This window comes from Suricata suricatta, chromosome 4 (genome assembly GCF_006229205.1).
Source record: "Suricata suricatta isolate VVHF042 chromosome 4, meerkat_22Aug2017_6uvM2_HiC, whole genome shotgun sequence".
Lineage (NCBI taxonomy): Eukaryota > Metazoa > Chordata > Mammalia > Carnivora > Herpestidae > Suricata > Suricata suricatta.
In genome coordinates, this window is record NC_043703.1 from 129,553,920 (window position 1) to 129,570,637 (window position 16,718).

Genomic DNA, 16,718 nt, shown 5'->3' on the forward strand with positions numbered 1-16,718 from the left:
TCTTGATCCACTCATCAGGTGATGGACATTTAGGCTCTTTCCATGATTTGACTATTGTAGAAAGTGCCGCTATGAACACTGGGGTACATGTGCTCCTATGCATCAGCACTTCTGTATCCCTTGGGTAAATCCCTAGCAGTGCTGTTGTTGGGTCATAGGGGAGTTCTACTGATAGTTTTTTGAGGAGTCTCCACACTGCCTTCCAGAGCGGCTGCACCGGTCTACATTGCCACCAACAGTGTATGAGGGTGTCCGTCTCTCCACATCCTCGCCAGCATCTATAGTCTTTTGATTTGTTCATTTTAGCGCCAGGTCTGTAGTTTTAAACAATTCTTTAAGTGAATATGATGTGATGAGCTCACAGATAAGTATTTGAGACTCAGTGTTTAAAGCCAAGGGAAATAATCTGTAATGGCAAAATAATCTCTCTTGAAAAGTGGGAAAATGACATTCAGGCAGGGTTAATTCCCCCAAGCCTGCAAATCACATTCTGTTAAGTAACATTCTTAATTAAAAGGCACCTTCTAATATAACCAGATTGACCCCGAATGGCATTTTTGCCTGGTATCCATCCACATGTTTTAATTGGAAAGGATGATTATATGATACCCACGCTGACACTGCTTTCTCATAGCACCTCTCTGTATAGCAGCCAAGTAATGAGTTGTGCATTTCATTTGTTGGCTGAAAGTGTTCCCTTTTTATGCTCTGAACTGTTATCCCTTTACAGTCATGGGCAGGGGTCTAGAGATCTCTGCCGGCTGCAGCCATGGTGACTTTGCAGATGGGTCCCAAGAGCAGTATTATCACTAGTACTGGGGTTGCCTTCTGAGCCCTGGGATCCCTGGCCTGATCCTGCCCAAGTCATTGTACCCCACCTGGGTTTCCCAGAAGTGACTGACTGGCGGTAGACCTTGGGGGGGGGTTAATTTTCAGAGCCATTGAGGCAAGAATGAGCTCATTTTCCATTGTTGCTTTTACCTGAAAGCTATTTATTTGTATTTATTGAAGAGAGTAGACGTGTATCTGCACCCAGTGGAGGGTGCCTCTGTGGGGCAGATGGCATCAAGCATGGAATAGATTCCTCTCTGCCCCTTACTGATCTAGGAGCCATATTTAAGAAATATTCTATCATACAACTCTGAGGAAGAGACAGGGCTCCTTCACTCTTTCTTTCATGAAGTGGACTGCTTTTCCTCTTGTGTCTTCAAGGCTATGAGAAGACTAGGAAGAAGAGAGATGTCTGAGACGTCTGAGCTTTGGCAGATAAAGTTGGTGTTAGAGTTTTTCAGCTCGAGGAGCCATCAGGAGCGGCTGCAGAACCACCCTAAGCGGGGACTCTTTATGAACTCCGAGTTCCTCCCCGTTGTAAAGTGCACTATTGACAATACTCTGGACCAGTGGCTACAAGGTAATAATAGCATTGTGCCCTGTGCTTTTAAGATACATTGGGACTCAGGCTTTATTCTGTTGTGACATTTTCTTCTGTTGGTACCTCCATTCTGTGTACCCTGAAAACTTGATGTGTGATTAGAGCAGATGTTTATTATACCAGCTCTGTGAGTCAGTCAGTGGGAACCTGGGAGTTCAGGTGACTGTGGGTTAGAAGTACAGACTTGTGCCTGCAGGGGAGTGGTGGAAGGTACTCCTAGTGGTGAAGTAACTATGCCACATGTGAGGCAAATGATGGGCCTTCTGACTTCTGCAAACTTGTCTGGCGTGTGATACGTGTCTGAAATTGATTTTCAGTCAACTTCTTGGTCTTTTTATCTTTTCAGTTCATTCAAATACCTTCTAATACATATCTGACAGGAATCGGTTTTGGGTAAATACTAACCCCAGTAACATAAGTAGTAACAATTCTTGATGTTTGAAAGCTGTTAGTAACCAGTAGATTACTGTCTTGACAGTTGTTATTGTTAACCATGCTTGAATATAATTAAGGTACAAACTGTCTACTGTAATATTAAGAAATATATTTCTGAAAAAAAGTTGTAAACCAGGTTGTGAGGGATATACGTGGAAAACAACAATTTCAAACTCCAAGTGTTTGTTTAATACCCACATTGTTCTATCATTTTCTCTCTGAATTCGAAAGGTCATGTAGTTTTAAACTTTTTAAAAATCACATTTTCTCATTTTTGGGGGGAAAATACAATTATATAGGTTTTGATATTTTGTATTCAGTTCAGCATCTGATCACGCATAGCAGACTTTTGCTCTTGATAAGAAGTATGTCTTTAAACGTTTTCAGATTGTCTGATTTGCACATTTTTTTATCAGTAATGAAGCTTTGGCAGTAACTGGAGCACTTTCCAAAATAGTCCCTTGAATTGCTTTTTTCTTACTGCTCTTTTAGGGCATTTGGTGGTTTACAGCACTGTTCTCTCCCAAATTTGACTTGACATTATGATTGCCAAAAATGTGCATTTATTTTTTAGTGAAGAACCATCACTTTATAAATTGAGGTAAAATTGATTCCAATTTTGTGTTGGTTTCAATAGAATGCATTATTTTAGTTTCAGGTGTATAATATAATAATCTGATATTTGTATATACAGCAAAGTGATCCCTATTGTAAGTCTGGTTACCACCCATCACCATAATAGTTGACCCCCTTTACCCTTTTTACCCACCCTCCAACCCCCATCCCCTGTGATAACCACCACTCTGTATGAATTTTGTTTGGTTTTTTAAGTTCCACATATACATGAAATCATATGTATTTGTCCTTCTTTGTCTGACTTATTTCACTTAGTGGAACACCTTCAAGGTCCATCCATGTTGTTGCAGATGGCAAGATTCCATTTTTTTGTGTGGTGGAGTAGTATTCCATTGTGTATATACACTACATCTTTATCCATTCATCTATTGGTGAACTCTTAGGTTGCCTCCATATCTTTGTGATGGTAAATAATGCTGCAACGAACTGAGTATCTTTTTGGTTTAGTGTTTCTGTTTTCCTTGGATGTATACCCACAGTGGGATTGCTGGATCACATGATAGATCTATTTTTAATGTTTTGAGGAACCTCCATACTGTTTTTCACAGTGGCTACGTCAGTTTGCATTCCCACCAACAGTACAAGAGGGTTCCCTGTTTTCCATGTTTTCTCCAACACTTAACTATTTCCTGTCTTTTTGATAATAGCCATTCCAGCAGATGTGGGGTGATACTTCATTGTGGTTTGCATATCTCTAATAGTGATGTTGAACATCTTTCATGAGTCTGTTAGCCATCTGTATGTGTTCTTGGGAAAATATCTATTTAGATCTCTGCACATTAATTGGATTTTTTTCTTTTGCTGTTTTCATGTATTTGCGGTATTAACCCCTTATTGAATATATGATTTGCAGATATTTTTTTCCATTTCGGAAGTTGCCTTTTCATTTTGTTGATGGTTTCCTTTGCTGTGCAGAAGTTTTTTTAGTTTGAGGTAGTCCTACTTGTTTATTTTTGCTTTTATTGCCTTTGTTTTTGGAGTCATTTCCAAAAATTCAGTACCAAAGAATGATGTCAAGGATCTTCCTACCTGTGTTTTCTTCTAGGAGTTTTATGGTTTTAAGTTTCACATTCAGGTCTTTAATCCATTTTGATTTATTTTTGTTTATAGTATAAGATGGTGCATTTTCTTTTTTCTTTTCTTTTCTTTTTTTTTTGCATGTGGCTATCCATTTTCCCCATCACCATTTCATGAAGAGAGGATCCTTTCCCCATTGTATATTCTTGATTCCTTTGTTATAAATTAATTAACCTCATATGTGTCTATTTATTTTTGGGTTCTCTATTCTGTTGATCTGTGTGCTTTTATGCATTTAATACTATTTGATTACTGTAGTTTTGTAGTATAGTTTGAAATCTTCCTTTCTAGTTCAGATGCCTTTTATTTCTTCTTCTTGCCTAATTGCTCTGACTAGGACTTCCAGTACTGTGTTGAATGAAAGTGGCAAGAGTGGGCCTCCTTGTCTTGTTCCTTGTTGTAAATGAAAGCTGTTTGCTTTTCATTGTTGAGTATGATGTTAACTATGGCTTTGTCATATATGGCCTTTATTATGTTGAGGTACATTTCTTTTATATTTACTTTGTTTAGTGTTTTTATCATAAATGGATGCTGAATTTTGTTAAATGCATTTTTGGCATCTGTTGATCACATGATTTTTATCCTTTATTTTGTTAATGTGGTATATTTCTGATTTGTAGATGTTGGACCATCCTTGCATTCCTGGAATAAATCCCACTTGATTGTGGTATATATGATCCTCTAAAGTATTGTATTTTGTTTTTGTTGTTGTTGTTTTTGAGGAACTAAAAAAGGAATTTGTTTATTGAGGGTAAGAGGATGCGAACAGTATAAAAATCAAAAGCTAATATAGCTTTCACTGACTTTTCTTTCTCTGCTTGTCAAATGAGGGTTGGATTTTATTTGTGTAGTTTCTGAGGGTCCTGATCTGCTCACAGAATTTTTTATACAGAGGGAAGCTGTGGGGCAGATTTCTTAAGAGACCCTTTAGGAGAACTGCTCAGGCTGCCAGCTTCTTTCCCTTCTGCCTCATGTATACCACGGAATACTCATTGCATGCGATGGTGAGCCCAGCAGTCAGCAAAGAGAAGCCCGGGAAGCCTGCTTTACCATCTCAACACTGGTCTACATCCTTCATTATCTTGTCCTTCACCAGAAGGTCTTTCTGAGTTTCCAAATAGCCAGAGAACTCCTTTTCCATGAGGACTCTCAGGTCCTCCTTTGCCTTCATCCCCAGCAAACTTGTGAAACCTGAACGTCCTGGTTTGCATGGCATATTCCATTTGAGAGCATTTTGGTGAGGTCTGTTGAAACCTAGGCCATAGGTGTGGTGGGGACCCCTTTTAATGTACTGTTGACTTCATTTGGCTAATATTTTGTTGCGATTTTTGCGTCTCTGTTCATTAGGGATAATTGGTCTGTAATTTTCTTTTTTGTGTGGTGTCCTTGTCTGGTTTTGATGTTAGGTTAATTCTGGCCTTGTAAAATGAATTTGGAAGTGTTCCCTTCTCCAGTTTTTTGGAAGAGGTTAAGAACTATGTGTGCTGAATTTTGTTTGAATGTTTGGTAAAATCCACCAGGGAAGCCATCTGGTCCTGAACTTTTGCTTGCTGGGAGGGGGTTAGATTACCGATTCATTCTCCTTCCTAATAATCAGTCTATTCAGATTTTCTATTTCATGTTTCAGTCTTAGAAGATCTATGTTTCTAGGACTTTGCCCTTTACCCATTTCTTCTAGGTTGTCTAATTTATTGGCGTGTAGTTATTCATAGTAGCCTCTTATTTATTTATTTATTTTTTGCATGGGTCTGTTCAATATGCTGCTTTTTCTTTTATTCTGTGCCTACTCAACTTCCGTTTATTCTTATAGCCTCACTATAAGTGCCCCTTTTTCATAGGCCTTCTAAGACCACACTACTTCAGGCAGCTTCCTTGCCATCTTTCGCTCTCTCTCTTTCTCCCTTCCTCCCTCCCTCCCACAGCCTGTGCCTTCCTCCCTTCCCCTCCCCCTTCCTCCTCCTCGACTTTTCTCTATGTATCAAAATGCCTTTGTCTACAAGTAACAGGCCTAACTCAAGCTAGCTTAAACAATAAGGACAGATAGAAGCTTTTGTTATTGGAGGTCCACAGGTAAGGTGGGCTAAGGGTCCTCTAATGCTAGTGCTTCAGCTCCATTTCTCTGAAGTTCCATTATTTACACTCTGTGCCATGGCTTTATCCTCAGAGTGCTTTTTCTTATGGTAATAAAATGGCTGTTCCTTGCCTCAAGGTCAGCATTTTGCACAGAGGAAGAATAGAGTTCCTTCTAGGAGCTTGGCTTTAACAATGAGGAAATCACTTTCCCAAAAGCCTCCAGCAGACATGCTGTCAAGCAGCTCCTCATGTCTCCTGCTTGAATTGGAACTTATGCATATTCCACAGTGTAGTCCCTGTGGAAAAGAATGTGTCCTGCTGGAAGCTTAGGTCTGCTGGTCCCTGAGCCAGTCAGTGTGCTGAGAGTGGGATTGCCTTGATTGACCTACACCAGTGGGTCTCACAGTGTGGTCTCTGGAGCAGCAGCAGCGTCTCCTGACAACTTGTTAGAAATGTAATTTTTCTGACCCCATCCAAGAAACTTTGGGGATAAGGCCCACTCATCTGTGTTTTAATCAGCCCTCCACATGATTCTGGTGCATCTTAGAGTTTGAAAATGTCTGACCAGTACTAATCAGGATCCAGTTCTGGAGCTGCAGTCAGTCCCCTCAAATGTATCCTGGAGGGAAGGGCTGTAACATGGGTGTTTGGAGAGACAGCCTCAGTGACCACTACATCTTTATAGCACTCATCCCCATTTCTCATTACACATTTGTTTGTATCATTATTTGTGTAAATGTGACTGTCCCTTAAAACACTCCAAGCTCTGTGGTGACATGCACTCTGGTTTACCACGGTAGCCTTAATGCCCGGCGTGGTGTGTGGTAAGTGCTTGGTGAGTTCTGGATGACAAAATAATAAAAGGAAGACTCTCCTTATCCTCTCAGTTCTGCCATCAGTTGCTTCAGTTCCGTTCATGTTTCTCTCACAGCCGGGGGTGATATGTGTGTGCATGCCTACCTCAACGGGCAGCCCTTCGAGGAGTCTCAGCTGAGCATGCTGGCCTGTTTCCTTGTCTACCACTCAGTGCCCGCGCCATGGCACCTGCCGTCTGTAGGACTAGAAGGTAACTGCACACTTACACCCTCTCAGTACCTGGATTGCCAACCCCCTGAGTTTTTAAGTTTCTTGGTAGGAGGCATTTCGGGTGAGTTATTTTCTCTAGTTAGACTTTGGTCTTCATTCATGTTTGGGTGTTAGGAGCTTTTTCTAAAGAGACCATCGGAACTTTACACATGCACAGATTTTTATTTATATTTAGAAAAGGATAGATTCTTCTTCAGAGAGCCCCAAACACCAGTATATACTACTAAATCAAAAGGATATATTATTTTCTTCTCTTAATTGGTTTTTATGAAAGTAATTTTTCTTTTTATTTTTTGGGTTTTAGTTTGGATGTTTCTTTTTAATCACACAATCTTAACTTCTAATATTGTAAAGCCTTAAAATGACCAGGTACCTGATTTTATGTGAATTTGAATGTTTTTATAATACAGAGTTTTAATATATTGGCATCTCACTGTATTTTTCAGAATATGTAATAGAGTTTGCCCAGTTATCTGAATCATAAAATATAATTAATTCTGAGCACCCTTATTTATGTCACTTTCAAATTTCTGCTTGTTAATTAAGGATTCAAAATTATGAAAACGTTTTTTAAATGTTTTATTTATTGTTTTTGAGAGGGAGAGAGAGCAAGCAAGAGCAGGGGAGGGATAGAGAGGAGAGGGAAACAGAGAATCTGAAGTAGGCTTCAGGCTCCGAGCTGTTATCATAGGGCCCGATGTGGGATTTGAACTCACGAACTGTGAACCTGTGAAGTTGAACACTTAACCGTTAACTGAAGCCACCCAGTCGCCCCAAAAATTGTTTTTAAGAAGAGCAAAAATTGCTTCATTTAATCATTTAAAATTTAATAACATTACTAGTTTATTGCCATTTTGAAGACCTCCAATAAAAATGTACTATCTGGAGACTTTTAGTTATAGTCATGAGGGAATTGCTTATATTGGATTGATTTTCCCACAGAAACAAATATAAAACTTTGACCATATAAAACAGCTATTTATTTTCTTAAAAATTTTTGTTTTTTGAAGTTTATTCATTTTAGAGAGAGACAAAGTACGAGCTGGGGAGGGGCAGAGAGAGGGACACAGAATCCGAAGCAGGCTCCAGGCTCTGAGCTGTCAGCACAGAGCCCAATGCGGGGCTCAAACTCATGAGCTGCGAAATAATTGCCTGAGCCAAAGTCAGATGCTTAACTGACTGAGCTACCCAGATGCCCCTAAAACAGCTATTTAAAAGGACTAGTAGTAGCCATGCTGGCCAGACTTGATTGAGGGCCACAGTCCCCAAGGGAAGCGAAGCAAAACGAGGAAACTCCCTATTTACTCTGGCTTTCTCTGAAAGGCATTTGCCAGTTCATAGTTCAAGAAGTAGAGTCACAGCAAAAGGCAGTGGTGCTGCTGGGCAGAGGACACAAGGTTGGGTAAACAATTGCATGAGAACCTAGAACTTGAGGAGCTAAATCCCAGGTAGGAGGGAACAGTAGGAATAACTGGATGTACTCTTCTCTTGAGACGCTTACCAAATCTTAACCTGTACATGCACAGGATAAGACTTTTAAGAAATCTAGAAGCAAGGAGGCTAAAAATGTGGACAAAGATCTCAGCAACAGCTGCAATGTTTGCAGACATTAAGGCTAAGGGTTTTGAAAAATGGATAATGGACATCAACTTAGAGTGAACTGTAAGCAGGATATATATGAAGAAGACAATGCTTCGTCACATAATAGTCGAACTAATAAAAATAGGAAAAAAATTTACAGCATAGACTTTTGTTTCCAGCCAGGATGGGATAACAGGAATCTGATTTACTCTCCAGGCAGGAAGCAAAAACCTGGACAGTGCATATGAAGCATTGGCTTTTGGTATATTGTACATCAGGCAATGAAGAACAGTGATCCCTGAGAGATGAGAAACAAAGAAATAATCCCTATGATTGTGCCAGACTGTGGGGAAGGGTCAAGAACCCACGAGGAGCCTAGAAATCTTTGTAAAAAAAAATTTTTTTTTTAATGTTTGAGAGAGAGAGCAAGAGCAAGCAGGAGAGGGACAGAGAGAGAGAGAGAGAGAGAGAGAGAGAGAGAGAGAGAGAATGAGAATCCTAAGCAGTCTTTGCACTGTCAGTGCAGAGCCCAACATGGAGCTTGATTTCACAAATCATGAGATCATCACCTAGACCGATATCAAGAGTTGGACTCTTAATCAACTGAGCCACCCAGGCACCCGAGCCTAGACTTCTTGATTTGAGGTGACAGATCTGAGAGTACAGGGAGACCCAAGGAGCTGGAGTTTACAAGATGGAATGCCAGAGAGGAGAGAGCTACAACAAAGCATGCCAGGTATCTGCAGAGGGTTCCCCTCAACTCTCAGAAGGGTTCTTACCGGTCAGCACATGCATATAAAGGACTTATTTGATACTGGAGGAAGAATTTTCTACGTGGATGACCAGTTGCTTACACAGGTTCAGGAACAGTGCCTCTTCCCACAACTTCATAATTTAATGGGCAATAGATACTCAGAAGGGTCTTGCTCTAGTAGTGGGAACCTCTAGACTAAATAGACCTGATTGTATTTGGTCCCAGCTAACAAGTCTTAAAAGTGTGACACAAAAGGATTAAACAGTTTTTCAAAAAATGTAGTTCTAACGCACAGCTCGAGAATTTTTGTATAGAAATACAAAAATCTCTAGTACCCAAAAAGGTAAATTCACAATATCTGGTATACAAAGAAACAAGAAAACAGGACCTATAATGAGATGAAAAATCAATTACAACTGACCTAGAATTGACTCAGGTGTTTTAATTAGCAGACAAGGACATTAGAACAGTTTTTATAACTATGCTGTATTTCAGAACATTGAGAGACATGGAAGATATAAAAGACAATAAATTATTAACAATTTAATAAATTAGCAAGCTTGAAGACATAGCAGATCTTGGACAGATTAAATGCAAATATAAAAGAAGAAAAAAGGAAACAAAGGAACAGAGCATTAAATATGAAGTAAGTTGTGGAACTTAAAGCACCTAATTTACATGTGATTGGAGTTCCTGAAGATGAGAGAAATTGAGGAGACGGGGTGATAGAAAAAATATTTGAAGAAATAATGGCTGGAAATTTTCCAAATTTGCTGAAAACTGTAAATCCACAGATTGAAGAAATTCAATGAATCCCAAGCATGAGAAATATGAATAAAATTACACTAAGGCACATCATAACCAGATTGTCCAAGGCTGGTGATAAAAAAAGTCTTTTTTTTTCCTTTTTTTAAAAAGTCTTAACAGCAGCTAGAGGAAAAAGACATGTTACACACAGATAAAAATAAGAATGACTGTGTATTTCTTGTAGGAAGCAGTGTAAGTGATATATTAGTAGAGTAAAGGACTCAGGAAAAAATAAGTCTTTTTAGAATTTTATACCCAGCAAAAATATCTTAAAAAAAAAAGATCATGACATAAAGCCTTTTTCAGATCTACAAAAGCCAAAATAATCCAGCAGACCCATACTATTGGAAATGTTGTCTAGTAAGTCCTTTGGGCTGGGGAAAGTAATGTCAGATGGAAATAGGGGTCTGCACAAAGGAATGCAGAACTTTGGAAATGATAACTACATGGATAAATAGACAAAGTTTATTTTTCGTAAAAGATACTTCTTTTAAAGACAATGGAATAAAAATAACAACTGTGTACTATGGGGTTTATAAAATGTGAAAAGTATGAGAACAGTAGCTCAAAGGCTGGGAAGGGAGAAATGGACATACTGTTGGAAGGCCCTTATGCTGATGTGTGAAGTGGTATAATCTAACTTGAAGGTAATCTTTGATTATTTAACGGTGTATAAGTTACAAAGCAATTACTAAAGTAAGAAGACAGAGTCAGAACTTAAAAGGAGCTATATGGAATGATAAAAAAATCATAGAAAATACTACCATCCAAAGAGGACAATGGAGAACAGAGAACAGATTGAACAAATAGAAAACAAATAGCAAGATGATATGCTTAAGCCCAACCATTTCAGTATCACATTAAATGGTATGTTAGATTCATAGTGTATCAGTATTTTGGAGTTGTTTTGTATCTTCCTTTGTTTTTACTCTCTGTGCTTGGGTTTTAGCAAGTCTGGGGGACACCACAAAGTAACAAGTAGGAAATTTGTCTTTATTACTGTTGATGTTTATCAAATGCATTTAATTCAGCTGATTGGCAGAGGCCAATCAATAGACGGAAATACTTAGAAGTAGTTGCCTTTCTCATGGAAAGGTAGAACTCTTTCTTGTGTTAGTCATGCCTTTAATCAGAAAGCCTCTTGGTCATATTGTGAGACTTTTCTCTGTCCGTCTTCATGAGATCCTATGATCCCGTCCCCTCTGCTGTCTGCTTGTCTGCTGGGATGCTTGCTGTGGTCTCGAGTCACAGGGATCATATATTTGTATATTGTGGGGTTAGGAGAAGAGGAGTAGTGGACAGTTGCATTTGGTGGGATAGAGGCAGAAAAGATGATGATGCTTAATAGGATTTTTAGGTAATACACACCCTACTTCCTTTAGAACAGTGGTTCTTGACCTTGGCTGTGCATCAGAATTACCTGGGCAACTTTCAAACCTCCAGATGTCCAGGCTGCATTCCTCATGAATGACGTTGGAATCTCTGTGAAGCCAAGGTTGAGAACCATTGCTTTTTGGAGGTTGAGGCATTAAATTAAACTTCTTTGTGACTTCTTTTAAGCCTGTGTTCTTTTTTCAGGTATGTATTGAGTTCATAGATTATGGTAGTTGAAAGTAGATAGGCATATTTATTAATTATATTTAAGTAATAATAAATAATAGTAATAGTTTCAGAGTATAGCTCAGGTTACTTTCTGAAGTACAAGATGAATAAATTCAAAGTTACATCAAATTATGTTTTGATTCGGGAAGTTCATAACTTAAATAGTGTCTTTTGGGAATTATTTCCAAAGGGAAGAATGTCAGCTTTAAATGTGATTGTGTCTGAGGCTTCCTCAAAAGCTGAATGTATTTAGAGGTGTCACTTTCCCCCCATTTCCATTTCTTTAGGGAGCACAAGCTTTGCTGAACTCCTCTTCAAGTTTCAACATCTGAAAATGCCAGTGCGAGCTTTGCTAAGATTGGCGCCTTTGCTTCTTGGAAATCCACAGCCAATGGTTATGTGATCGTGTCTGGTGGTAAACCTGCCCCGAAACGTGACCTCTGCACAGAAACATGACCAGACAACAAAGCTGATGCAATGTGTATAAGTTTTATAATATAACTAGGGGGAAATGAGCTGCACAAGCCTCAGTGTATTTTAAAATCCAAGTGTTCTCAGTGTTCCAGAGGCTCTGTTGCTGTTGGCATTAACATTATATGATATATAAAAGTGAGTTAAAATTTACTTTTGTAAATAAAGTTTTTTGGTTTGTTTTCCTAGCTCTTGATGCTTCCTTTGGTTTGGGGTTTCAGAGAATAGAGCAGTGTGGGTTGGAGTGGCTATTAGTTTTTAAATTCTTTTAACTGTTGCTATTCAGGTGATGTGACTATGCTGAAAAATGCAAGGTTTTTTTTGTTTTTTTTATGTTTTTATTTTTGAGACAGAGACAGAGCATGAGCGGGGGAGGGGCAGAGAGAGAGAGAGAGAGAGAGGGAGACACAGAATCGGAAGCAGGCTCCAGGCTCTGAGCTGTCAGCACAGAGCCCGATGTGGGGCTTGAACCCACGAACGTGAGATCATGACCTGAGCTGAAGTCAGAGGCTTAGCCAACTGAGCCACCCAGCCACCCCTAAAATGCAAAGTTTTTAAAGAAGCTCTGTCATCAAGTTTTACTCTGCAGCAAGGAAATGTTTTTTTAGCATTTCCTAAGATGTCACAGTTTTCCAGTCTAAAATTAGTTTGTACTTGGTGTGGTGGTGCCAGGCATCCTCAGAGTAGGAGCAGTCACCTTGTACAGGACATTTCTGCCCTAATGAAGCCTGCTTTAAGTAGAGAAAATATGAAATTCCCACTATTGAGAGACCTTCAGAAATTATATTTAGAAATAAAAGACAGTCCATTTCCATCCAACATTTGGAGAATTTATACCTGTATCAAGAGTTGCCACACTAAGTAGTGATGAAAGGTGCTCACATAAAGGTGCTCTGGCTTTAGGTTTCCAGTACAGGAGGAAGAAAACTCCCTGCCATCCGGATTCTGACCTGTGTCTTCTGCTTCCGGAATGGCCAGTGGGACCGTACTGGCAAGATCCATCCAGTGATTTCACATTTCCACATCCTGAATTTCGCTCTTTAGCCTCCAATGTAAACATTAAGGTAAATAGAAATGTTTCCAGTGAGATTTTGGCAAAAACCCATGTGGCATTTGCTTCTGCAGAAGGGACGTGTGTTTATGAGGCACACGTCTAGAAGCAGACTGCTGCTTCTCTGCAGACCCTCAGTATTCCGTCTGCACACTTGCCCCAGGACTTGCTCCTGCATGTACCACATAGACGAGATGTGGCCGACCAGGATGGCCAAATGCGCTTCCCCTTCACACTCAGCTAGCTTTTCTTTTTTCTTTTTTTAAAGATTTTAGTTTTTAAAGCAACCTCTAGACTCAACGTGGGGCTCGAACTCACCCCTAGAGCAAGGGTCACATACTCTACCCAGTGAGCCAGTTGGGCTTAGTTGGTTTTTCTTATAATTAAAAATAGAAATTAAAATGGTAGGTCACAGAAATTCCATTTGAATCAATATTTTAAGAACTCAGTATCTGAGCAAGTGTTGCTACCTTTAGTTTCAGTTGTTTCTAATTTATATGGTTTTCTCTGAAGAATTACTTGAGAGACATTTATTTGCACACTATGAATTCTCACATAGGAGGGAGAACAGACATTAGAATATTGTCAACAAAAACAAAAAACGGGCTTTCCAAGAGAAAGACCAGAATCAAAGATGGCAGATGGTCTAGAAACAGCATTGACTTGGTAGTTTGGGACTAGTGGTTGGGTGGGAGGGGACAGAGCAGTATTCTCTGCAGTTTTCTCTTGAGCAGACAGGCTAGAATCCTCTAAGAAATGAATCCCAGGTATTTATGAGTTTTCAAACAATGTAGAGAGTAGCTCTCACCATCCAGAATATTTCAGCCTTCTCAGAGTTAAGACAAAGGAAGAGCTGGAGAAACATGTCTGGCTCTTAAGGGTTTGGACCCAGAAGTGGCCCATGTCATTTCAGTTACAGCTTGTTGGTAGGAAGTAGTCGAATTGATCCACCTTGTGTGACTACCCTTCTGGATGTCCATGAAGGGGAGGAGAACCAGACACTGGTGAGGACTAGTTACTTAATGTCTGTTGCAGTATGGTTCCTAACTTACTCATAATTCCCCACAGTCATTTTGTCTACTTCCAGAGATATAAATGCTTCCATAGATAGATATAATTAAGAAACAGTAGTTATGTATATACACACACACACACACACACACACACACACTCAGATTATTATCTCTCTGATGGGTGCTGACATCTGTGCTTCTCCCCGGAGTCTCTTTTGGAAGGAGAGAAGGCGTGAACTTGTGGGTAGCTCTGAGGCACGGACAGACACCAGGCCCTAGCAGGAGTGTCCTTTGGATTCAGCCCTCCAGAGCCTAATCTTACTTGAGCAAGGCCACTTTCTCACCCTTTGGGTAGAAGCCAGCTGACTTCATAGCTTATGGTCATCCCAGCTCACAGGATCTTCTGACATCCCAGGGGAAGCCAGAAGGAGCTGGCGTCTCCTCTCTCAGCGTGATAATCCATGTACAGACTCACTTGGTGGGAGGTCACTGTGCCTGCTGGGCAGATAGAGCGCGGGAGCTGGGATTGTGAGTTGAAGCCAGAGCATGTGGAGCCAAGGCAGGAACTGTCAGAGGAGTGGACATATCGATTCTGAGGAAAGCCATGTCAAAGCTCAGTCTGAGAGACAGGAGTAGGCTAACATCAGGAGAGGAGGTGGGGAGCTGGGTGAAGTTGGAAGAACCACTGTTCTGAAGGAAGTAGGATGCGTATTTAGAGACATATTCAGTTCAATAAAATAGGTGAATATAAATAACTGCACATTCATGAATTTCCACTGCTTCTACTCCAATACTGTGGTGTGAAATCTGTTGCCTTGTGTCTGTAGTTAATGGATCCGCTTTTAGTCTTATATTCAGGCCTGGTGCCTTGTGGGGCTATAGTGCACGGGCTTCTAGAATGCAGACGTGCTAGATCACGATCTGGGGAATCACATAACTGGAGAGCTATCATAGGTGTTTGGAAGCTGGTTAGTGCTACTTGTGTTCTTTCATTTGTCTTGCATTCATATTTGTGCCTATTTTTCATGGAAGCAAGAATATTTTGCTCCCTGTGTGCCATTCCAGAGAGGAAAAAGATAGTCTCATCAACTGGAAATGGGGGTAAGTGTACACAACTCTTCAACAACGAAAGAATCCTTAGTCAACCCCCTGTAATCAGCCTCCCTAGCTGCAGACTCCCTGCAAGGTAAGATCTAGATGAGATGAGCACCACCCCCCACCAGAAATTTCTGCAGATCCCCAGGGGGAAGGGAGTGTGGATCCTGTCTTGTGTCATCTTGCTCCTCCTTCTCTGTATCTCCGATTTATGGGTCATTTCACTGTGCCCTCTGCATGGACTGATGCCAATTGAGCATCTTCACCACATCCTCTTGTCTTTGTTCCGCCTCCAGCTGTTTCCTCATGGGGCCAGGTAAGCCGGTCCACTGTGAGGAGCCAGGATGCCCACCTGAGGCCTGGAGGTGTAAGAGGCAGCAAAGCCCTCACTCTCCTGCACTCGTCATGGGAGACACGAGGGCGGACGTGCGTATCTGGCGACAGGAAGCTGCTCCCAGCTGTGACAGGTGCCCCCGCCCCTGAGTTTCTGGAGTTCTGCAGGGGCTTCTCAGTCCTCTGCTCCCCAAACCCTTCCACCTGCTCCACTTTATCAACACCCTTCCTTCATAGTTTCTGAGCAAACCCTGTGCTGCTCTGTGGAGCACAGTGATCCAGGTAGGAACTCAGCCCCATCCTGGAGTCCCATAAAAACCGCTCACCACCACTTGGTCTCCCCCGGTTGTGCTCATGGAATTTCCAGCCCCTTGGCTATCTCCCAGGGCTGTTCACTTTCCTTTTCCATTATCAGACCCTCAGATGTGCTCTGAAACCCCAAGGTTTCATGGCAGTCCCGTAATCTAGGCACCAACTCATCTGGATCGCACCCACTTCAGGCCAGTGTCAGTGACCCCCTGAGGGGCCGTGGGCTTCTCCCTAACACACTGAGGGGACTAAAGGAAGAATGTATGCTAGGACGATTCGCGTTGACGAAGTTTTGTGCCAAGCTTGCTGGGACTGAGTCACGTAGATGTGTGAGTCAGGAGAGAAACCACCTCTTAGCCCAACTGTTTCTGCCTTGGACTTCTGGGGCTGCAAGGACTAGGTGTCACAGTAAGTACTGTGATTATTGTCAACTTGAAAGTTCCAGAGGACTCAAGAAGAAAATACTAAGCTCTCAGGAGAGGGGCTTGAACAGCTACCATATGGCTTCCTGAAAGGAGTCAGCTTCTTACCGCTTACTGTGAGGTTCCTGGGAACCCTGTTGTTTTCGGAAATTACGTGGCACAATCAGTCATTTCCATGGGAAAAAGGTGGTAAAGGGCTAGGCAGTTTCTGGTAATTGTAATTATTGTCTAATAATTAGATTTCCTATCAAAATAGCTATACATATCTATATATCAATATATTTGTTTACCTACCTACCTGTCTCTCTACCTGTCGAGAGCACTGTAAAATCTATGAACATCATTGAGCAAATTGAGCTGCAGTGGACCAACCCAGATCTCTGGAATTGCCTATAAGGCTGGGCATGGACCCCCCAGTTCCTGCCCCCCATCCCATCTCAAGCATCCTCAGCATCTGAAGGGTTTTGCACCTGAGTGTTTTTTCCTGTGGTATCAAGATCACAATCCCTACTCTCATTTGAGTGCGTTTGCATGGTACATG

General features: G+C 40.9%; 1 protein-coding gene and 1 pseudogene across 2 annotated transcripts in view; one reads left to right on the plus strand and one right to left on the minus strand.

Annotated features, from left to right (window-relative positions):
• Positions 1 to 12,142, plus strand: part of ANAPC1 (anaphase promoting complex subunit 1) — an 85,787-nt gene extending 73,645 nt beyond the window's left edge. For both annotated transcript variants that reach the window (XM_029937818.1, XM_029937817.1), the window contains 3 exons: positions 1,213 to 1,411; positions 6,585 to 6,719; positions 11,771 to 12,142. In XM_029937818.1, coding sequence (XP_029793678.1) covers positions 1,213 to 1,411; positions 6,585 to 6,719; positions 11,771 to 11,886 — 450 coding nt within the window. In that variant the 3' untranslated portion in view covers positions 11,887 to 12,142. The remainder of the gene's footprint in view (positions 1 to 1,212; positions 1,412 to 6,584; positions 6,720 to 11,770) is intronic.
• Positions 4,521 to 5,459, minus strand: LOC115290390 (annotated as a pseudogene).
• Positions 12,143 to 16,718: the final 4,576 nt, after the last annotated feature.